The sequence below is a fragment of the Gossypium arboreum genome, chromosome 2 (genome assembly GCF_025698485.1).
Source record: "Gossypium arboreum isolate Shixiya-1 chromosome 2, ASM2569848v2, whole genome shotgun sequence".
In the NCBI taxonomy this organism is placed as follows: domain Eukaryota; kingdom Viridiplantae; phylum Streptophyta; class Magnoliopsida; order Malvales; family Malvaceae; genus Gossypium; species Gossypium arboreum.
The window spans coordinates 79,999,530-80,009,230 of record NC_069071.1 but is presented as its reverse complement, the minus strand read 5'-3'; the positions used below and the strand labels follow the sequence as shown (position 1 = coordinate 80,009,230).

General features: G+C 32.0%; 1 protein-coding gene across 1 annotated transcript; it reads left to right on the top strand.

Annotated features, from left to right (window-relative positions):
• Positions 1 to 3,863: 3,863 nt before the first annotated feature.
• On the top strand, positions 3,864 to 4,724 carry LOC108471944 (uncharacterized). The gene has a single exon (XM_017773483.1). The coding sequence runs from the start codon at positions 3,864 to 3,866 to the stop codon at positions 4,722 to 4,724; it is 861 nt and encodes a 286-aa protein (XP_017628972.1).
• Positions 4,725 to 9,701: the final 4,977 nt, after the last annotated feature.

Genomic DNA, 9,701 nt, shown 5'->3' with positions numbered 1-9,701 from the left:
CATCAAAATGGTTTCAAACACAAAATTAGTTTGGCACATCGTATTGTTCCCTATTCACCTCTTCTAGCATCCCTTTTCCCATTCACAGCCTTTTCCATTCTCTCACCTTCCTTATTTCTTCAGCAACTACATTCAACTTAACAAGTTTTGGTGCACTACTAACTAAGTTTTTTTTATTTATTTTGGTGACCTTTTGTTTTTGGGTCACTATCTCTTTTTCACTATTTCTCACTCACAATACTTTTTGCTTGATTTAGCTCTTTTTCATCCTGTTTTGTCTTTTTCTAAATTTTTCTTTTTTAGCACACTTTTGCTTAACCTATAATTACTATATCACAAAATGTCTTCTTTATTTCACTATGATTTTTCAAAACCACCATTATGTCTCTACTTATCCTTCAATATGTATGGCTCCACATCTAAATTCGTACAATTCAAGAACCAAAGAAAAATGATAAGTACAATTAACATTTTGGCTTCGGGTTTTGTATGAAGGTTCATCAAGAAGTGGTTTCTAGCTCAAATATAGGTACTAAAGGTTAATGAACAATGTTGGCTTTCTGGAAACACAAAAATATATGGACTTTTTCAGCTCTGTTTTAGCTTTAATTCATGCAGTTTTGTAGTAATTTTTTTCAAAATTTATACTTTAATTATAAAATAATTAAATTCCACTCAAATTAAGAACATATTAAAATTTATTTATTTTTATATTGAATTGACACAAATTTGATTTATTTTCGACAATTTTTGCACAAAGGGTAAAAATAGACTCAATAGGCACCTTGAAAAGCTTGAACTGTTAAGGCAATTTTTGTACCAAGCGACCTAAGAACATGGCCGATTATTTTTTTCCAACCCCTCCTATTTTCATGCTTTCTATTTTTAGCCACAAGCTAAAAATAACAAGTTTGATTCAATCAAACCTACCACCTAGCATGGCCGACCATGGGAAGGGGGACTGGCTACTATTTTTAGCTAATTTTAGCAGTCATCTCCCACTATAAACCCCTTCACTCCTTCATTTCTTATCCTCATTTCACACATCTCTCTCTCACACACATTTTCTCCCTTTCTCCCTTCTAGTTGCCTTTCAATTCCCTTCTTCCCTTGTCGATTTCCCCTCTTGAAAAAGAGCTTGCATGCATCTTGGAGTAGCAGCAATCGAGTGTTCGTGAAGGCACTGGACCAGTAGAACAAGCAGAGAAGAGAGAAGCGTACTAGTCTGGCTTTGGAAAACCACCGAGATTTGTTCTTCTAGTTCCCTTTTCTTAATCTTTGTTTTAATTTTGTTTTGATCATGAATATGAATATTTCTGATATTGTTCTTCAATTAATTAAAATGACTTAAATTCCTTTCGTGTTAGATTAATTGCATTCTATCTGCTTAAATTATGAAAAATGTGTTTGGTGTTGTTATTATGTCATAGTAAATTGTTCAATTAAATAAAACCATACTTATGTTATGCTTGCATTTTAATTGTAAGGTAACAATTGAATTAATTATTTAAATGAATTGAAATTGTAATTAATTAACACAATATTTAATTGGTGCATGTTTAATCTTCTAAAGTAGCTAAGGGTTAAATTAGCAACGGTATTAAACAATACATTAGCCTTGCATAACTTGCAAGATTATTGTGATTAAATTGTTTCAATATAGAGATATATTGTTGCTTCACTTAATCTTTTATTTTCTTATTAAAATTTGATTAACCATTTGAATTTACATAAAGATATGGTCAAGAGGTTATTGGGTTTTAGTAGGTAAGTATGTGTATTAGTTAGCAAGTTATCGAGTTGCCGTGAAATTATTCGTAACAACATGAACACAACTTTAATTATTCTAGGTTAAATAATACAATTAATCTAACACATTTATGTCATGTTGATTAAAACTCATGTTTTAAAAATCGTTCATCGAAATATTTTTGCTTTTAATTTTTTCTTAGTTAAATTACTTAGTTAATTTTTAGTTTTTATAAAACCTCTTCAAATCAATATATTTTCCAACACCAAATTGTTTAATTTTGCATTTCATAAATATTTTCTTGCACAATCCCTGTGGGTACGATAACTTGACATTACTTGTCACTTTATTACTTGTTGTGATTGTATACACTTGCACTTTATTACAACTTTAATTATTCTAGGTTAAAGAATACAATTAATCTAACACATTTATGTCATATTGATTAAAACTCATGTTTTAGAATAGTTCCTAATCGTCTTCAAGTATTTATGGAAAAATATATTGACAGTGCTCAAAGTGCGTTTATTCCAGGAAGGCTAATATCTGATAATGTGCTAATAGCCTATGAAATTCTACATACTTTACGTCGAAAGAGAACGGGGAAAAAGGGATTTATGGCAGTGAAACTAGACATGAGTAAAGCCTATGATAGAGTGGAATGGGATTTTTTGAAAGAAGTAATGTTTCGTATGGGATTTATAGAGGAATGGGTGTCACTAATCATGAGATGTATTTCAACAGTCTCCTATACAGTCTCCATTAATGGAAGTAGGGGCAGGGTTTTCAAACCTACTAGAGGACTCAGACAAGGTGATCCACTTAGTCCCTTTCTTTTTCTGATTTGTAGTGAGGGACTTTCATCCCTAATCAGGCTGACAATAAGAGAGGGCGAGCTAAAATGAGTGAAGGCTAGCAGAAGAGGTCTGATGATTTCACACTTATTATTTGCGGATGATTGTATTTTGTTTGGCGAAGCTACAAAGAAAGGAACAGAGACCTTAAAAATATTTTGAAGGAGTATGAGAATTGTTTCGGCCAATGTATGAACTTTATTAAATCCATGATTTTCTTCAACTCTAATATAACAGCAGGAATCAAAGAAAACATCTCCAATGAAATGGGAGTGAGACAATCAACAAACATGGAAAAACATTTAGGCCTTCCTAATATGGTAAGAAAACGAAAGAAGAAATCTTTTCAAAACCTGAAAGACAGAATTAAACAGAAAATTGAAAACTGGAGTGCACGACTGCTATCTTAAGGGGGGAAAGAGGTTTTCATAAAATTAGTACTTCAAGCAATTCCAACTTATGCGATGACATGCTTTCTCTTACCAAAATCACTATGCGGAGAGTTTGAAAATACTTTTGCTCGATTCTGGTGGCAAAAAGGCCAAGGAAGAAAAGGAATTCACTAGTGCCAATGGAAGGTCATGTGCAGCTCGAAAGAGGAGGGTGGTATGGGTTTTAGAAATATGGCCCAATTTAACATTTCTTTATTAGCCAAGCAATGATAGAGGATTATAAATAATCAGAATGCTATTGTTACGCAAGTATTTAAAGCCAAGTATTTTTCGAATAATCATTTTTTAGAATCTCGTTTAAGTAATTCTGGTTCTTATATGTGGAAAAGTATATGGGCAGTGAAAGCTACGTTGACAAAGGGACTATGCTGGAGGGTTGGTACGGGTCTGAATACATCGATCAATGGTGATGCGTGGATTCCAAATACGGTTAATTTCAGATTATCTACTATGATTAATTATATGCGTAATGTTAAAGTTAATAAGCTGATTGATAGTAATAGATTGTGGAAAAATGAGTTGATAAAGGATACCTTCGCAGAAGAAGACGCTGAAATAATTCTCCGGATCCCCTTGGCACGAACACCTCATGATGACTTCCTTATCTGGGGGAGTGAATCGTCGAGTGAATTCTCGGTCCGAAGTGCCTATAAACTATTACAGAGTTCTGATGAAAACCCTAGAGCTTATGCTTTACAAACCATCTACAGGAATTTTTACAAAAAGCTTTGGACTTTGCATTTACCAACAAAAATAAAGATTACAATCTGGAGATTCTCATAGAATTATCTACCTACGAAAGTAAATATGCAGTACAGGAAGCTAGCAACCGATACAATTTGTCCCAGGTGTGGTGCAAGCGCTGAAACCATGGACCACTTATTTCGAGAATGCCCTGTTACAGTGGAAGCATGGACAGCATTGTCATTACAGCATATTGTAAGAATAAAAAACATGGACTTTGTACAGTGGCTTACCTGGGTGTTTAATCAGCTAACCCCTTGTCAATGCTGCCTCTTCTGCTGCACACTCTGGGCCATATGGGGAGACCGAAATAAACGAATACATGAGAAAACAGTTAGTACTGGGAAGGACATTGCAAAGTTAATCAATAGTTTCATCAATGAACTTAATGTTTTCAAAAAAAGAAAGTTAGCAAAAACAACAGAACCCAGTAGATGGAGACACCCAACTGGCGAGTTCATAAAGATTAACTTCGATTGTGCCTATAATGAAGGTCAAAATTGTTCGGCTTTGGGTATCGTGGCTCGAGATGCGGATGGGACAGTTCTTCTATCCTACTTAGAAATCCACCAAGGTATTGCCTCTGCATTTGCTGCTGAAGCCATAGCCTGTTGGAAAGCGGTACAACTTGGAATCGAAAAGGGATGGCAGTCAATCATAGTCGAAGGAGACTCACTCACAATAATAAAGAAATACAACACAGAAGGTCAAGATCGGTCATTGATAGGAGCATATATATATGATATCAAACAGCAAATAAAGGAACCCATTAATATCACATTCAAGCACATATTGAGATCTGTTAATACTCTTGTACACATTCTGGCAACAGTAACTCTAAGAAGAAAGGAAGAAATATACCTGGAAAAGACAGTCCCTGAGTACGCTGAAGAACAGATGAGACGTGAATGGGAGCCTAACTAGATTAAGGAGTTTCTCAATGGAGCAGAGAGAAGAAAAGGAAGCTTTAAAACAAAAGAAAATGAAACGTTCTGAGAGGAAAAAGCTTTCTGATGGAGTGAAATCGTAAAAAAAGAAATTAAATGATGGACTAATGGGATGATAGATTTCAGAGAACCTGATTGGGCATTGGTTCGATGCAATAAATGTTATTCTAGACTATTCTATTATAATATCTAGATTTTTTTTCTGGCCATTTGAATTCTTTAGGATCAGTTTTATAATAATTTTGAATTATTTAGGGGCCTGCTGAATTAGTGCGCCAGTTAGGATAATAAGCTTGTATTTAGACTTTGTAGTTTGGTTTATTTTTTAATATGAGCCCAATGTGGAATAGTTTCAAAAAAAAAAAACTCATGTTTTAGAAATCGTGTATTGAAATATTTTTACTTATAATTTTTTCTTAGTTAAATTAGTTAGTTAATTTTTAGTTTTTTTATAAAACCTTTTCAGACCAATATATTTTCCAACATCAAATTCTTTAATTTGGCATTTCATAATTATTTTCTTGCACAGTCCCTGTAGATACAATAACTTGACATTACTTGTCACTTTATTACTTGTTGCAATTGTGTACACTTGCACATTGCCGTCGTTCCACTTTCTAGCTTTATGTTTATACCAAAAATGCCTTAAGGCATCCCTAGGTATTTCAATATTCATGAATTTAACCGACTAAATAATCACAATTCTAGTCACGTATTATCCATACTAGCATGTGTGTTTCCCTATATTTTCTCTATCATTTGGTATACTGAATTACTTAATGTCTATTCATAGTGTAATATGTAGAACAAATTAGTCTAATAATTGATAATTTAAAATCATTCACCATGGCCGCCTCCGGACCTACTAATGTCTAGAGTGTCAATATTGCAACTAAAGATATGAAATTGAAGCGGTGTCTGCAAGTATATGGATCAGGTTGTAATATAGTTTATTTACAACGAAACACGTGATAAGCATTCCGAGGATCGTACCCAAGAGATAGTAGTTTGGAAAAAACTTCTATTAGGCCAATTAAAGAAAATAATTACTAATCTACTTGAGTCACGAATTAGTAATGTTAATCAATAATTAGGATGATAATAATAATGACCAAATAAATTGAATTAAACCTAAATCTATTCCTAAGGTCATGTATCGGCTTCTCTTATTCCTTATTTCCACTATTCGAGTTCCTTTAGCCTAGATTCAATTGTTTTACGTAATTAACCATTTATGTAGGATTCTAAATAGTTGGTTCCTAATTAACCTAGCAGGGCTTCTCAACCTTCTACTAACCTAACTAGTTGACAAGAACTACTCACCTCTCGATGACACAATTCAGGTCTAGTAGGGTAAGATTTTCATGTATAGGAAATACTAATTTCAAGTTAATTCCTACCAAAATGACTTCAATGGATCATCAATCCTTTAAGTTCTTCATTCCCTAACCGCAGATCTAATAAGTGATGCTTGGTAGCAATACAGATTTCGAGTTAATTCCTACTTAAATTGTAACGCCCCCTACCCGTATTCGCTGCCGGAATAGGGTACGAGGCATTACTGGAGTTTACAAATTAATTTTTTTAAAACTCAATATAACCCCTTTATAGATATCTAACCTTCCCCGCAATTTTAAACTAAGACCAATCCACATCAACCAATCCAATTCAACATATTTTCAAGATAGATTCATGCATTTTTATAAGATAACCTCATCACATACCAAAACCAAGATTTGTTAGCCATACCAATGGCTGACCTTACATTCATTTCACATTAACATTTACTTTATTAGCTTATACATGCCATTGATTTCCAAAATAAAGTTTCTTTATATACCGAAATCTTGATGTTGATAGTGTGATGTGTCTCCGACCAAATCCGACCTCCGAGCTCTTAACACTACAAAACAGGGAAATAGGAAACAGGGTAAGCACTTTATTCTTAGTAAGCTCATGTAACAAGAATTATACTCACCTAATATTTTCAATACAATGCAATAAACATTCATATATCTATTCAATGCATTATTACCTTAACATGCACAAACTCAACATTCAAGTTAGTCCAATAATTTCCATGTATCAATAATATATACCATGATTGATGAGTTCATCAATACTATGATTTCCATTCCCTTTTTATTTTTCCATATTTGTCCCATTAAATTTCTCGTAATTTCGATGGATTTTTAAAGGTACACTTTTAGTGTACAATTCCGGGTCCGTCAATTCATTTTCATGTGCACACATTTTCATTTTAGAGAGCACACTTCTGTGAACCTCATTCTTACAGTAGGATTACCAGTCCAGGCTAAATCCCCTGTAATATAAACTCATTGAGTATTGTCGGGATTACCAGTCCAGGCTAAATCCCCTGCAACAACAATTACTCTAATGAGCTTGGATCTGAATTACAAGTCCAAGCTAAATTCAGACCCTAATTTGGATTACCCGTCCGGACTAAATCCATTTTACACATATTCTTTAAGAGGGCTATATTAGGATAGGATCACCTGTCCGGACTAGATCCTTTTTACCGTCAATTCCTTTTCAGAGATCCATCAAATTTTTCTTTCATTCAATTGGGATTTCTTCCCCTTTTTATCAAATATATCAATGTTTTATCAATTTTCATACAATGAACATTCAAATTATATTCACATCAATAACATACATTTCAAGCATTTAAGAATATAATTCAAGTTACACGAACTTACCTGGATACTTGTTCGTATACAAAAATCTACTAATGTCGAACTTTTTCCTTTCCTCAATCTAGCTTCGTATTTGAATTTTCTGGATCTAAATAAATAAATTTAATTATCAATTTAATACATTTCATGTTCATATGCAACATTCTCTATAATTCCACTATTATTTATAGTTCATTCAAAGTTTCCTACTTAAGTCATAGTCGCTAAATTATTTTTATCTTGAGCTAAAGAACTCCAAATTAGAATCTGCTAATTTTCCCTAAAACTAGACTCACATATATTCTTTCCATAAAAATTTCAAAACTTTTAGTTTATCCAATAAGTACAGTTTATTCTTTAAAGTCACCCCTGTTCTGCTGTCTGATAGTTCTAACCGTTCTTCACTAAAAATTAATTATCTCTTCATACAGGATTCGGATGATGTTCCTGTTTGTTTTTATTGAAAATAGACTCATTTAGGATTCTAAAAAAATAAATTTAATCCATAATTATTTTTATTAAATTTTTTATGATTTTTTAAAGTCAGAACAGGGGAACCCGAATTCATTCTGAACTTGTCTCACAAAATTTATTATATCTCATGATTTACAATTTCATTGCTTACACAGTTTCTCCTATAAGAAACTAGACTCAATGAGCTTTAATTACGTATTTTTTTCATCTTCTAGTTCGATTTCTAAAATTTATGGTGATTTTTCAAAATTAGCCTACTACTGCTATCTAAAACTGTTTTAGTGTAAGATGTTTATTACCATTTTTCCCCTAAGCTTTTAATAAATAATAATTTCATCCCTACTCAATTAGCCTCTCAATTGAGTTGATTTTTCTCAATTAACACTTTATTCTATCACTTTAAACTACTTTATAACCTTTGGGAATTAGAATTTCAGCACTAGACTTTAATTCCAAACATTTTCACAATTAGGTCCTAAAAATCAATTTCTATTGAAATTACCTAATAAAATCATCTCATAAAAAAATTAAAGCTTCAATTTCATTCTATTTCATCATAAACTTATAGAACTCAACCATGGTGACTTTCAATTTCATCCATGAAATCAAAAACTAATGAATTTAATAGTAGGACCTAGTTGTAAAAGTCTTAGAAACACAAAAATTATAAGAAATAGGTAAGGAATAACTCACTTGGTGCAAAAATTATGGAATACCAGCTTAAAGAACCTCTCCTATGGCGTTTTGGTTGATGAGAATGAAGAAAATGAAGAGAAATCTAGATATTTCCTATTTAGTTCTATTTTTATTTAGTTAATTATGCAATATTCCAATTTTTCCCTTAAATCATCAATTTTCCTGTTGATTTCATGCCCTTGTCGTCGAGCCCAAATAAATTTTGGATCTAATTGCCTTTTAAATCCTTTCTCATCAGACACTTAAGCTATTTAATCATTCTAGCAACTTTTACACCTTTTCCAATTTAGTCCTTTTCATTTAATTGACTACCCAAACATTAAAATTTCTTAACGAAATTTTAATACCACACCACTAACATTTCATAAATATTTAAAAAAATATTTTTGACTCGATTTTATGAGATCGATATCTCGATACATTGTTTTTACCCAATTTCTTCAATAATTTCTTTTTCTAACTAACCACTAAATCGGTAAAATTTTTCTATCGATATTTTCATACGATTTTCCTATTATATTAATATTCATGTAATAATTTTTTAAAATAATTTCTCTTTAAATCGGATTTGTGGTTACGAAACCACTGTTTCGATAACTTTGAATTTAGGCCATTACATAAATGACTTCCTAAGGTCATCAATCCTAGGGTTTAATTGCACTCAATCAGATCTAACCAATCTAAATTAAACTCTATCTATCAATCAATTAATTAGATTAAAATAGTTGAAACATGTGAAATATGTATAAAGCCTAAATTGATTCTAATCTTTACACAAACATTCAATTAAAAATGTTAAAAAAAGAGATATAAAGAATAGAATAAGGAAAAAAGATCCTTATGGATTTATCGATAAAAGCGTGGTTCTGAAAAAATCTCCACTCATGAAAGTCTCACTTCGGAATAGGATCTTTCGATTATAAGTATATAAAATAACCTAAGTAAAAACTAAGAATGAAATAAAAACCCTAATAACAATTGTTGCGTCCCTAAAATTGTGTTTTTAAACTGATTACAATGGCCTTTATATAGGCTAAACTCGAAATATTAAAGTGCCTAAACTATCTTTGAAGTCCTTACAGTTTGAC

Coding starts and splice junctions, on each gene's coding strand:
- LOC108471944 (XM_017773483.1), top strand. CDS start 3,864: ATGCAGTACAGGAAGCTAGCAACCGATACAATTTGTCCCAGGTGTGGT.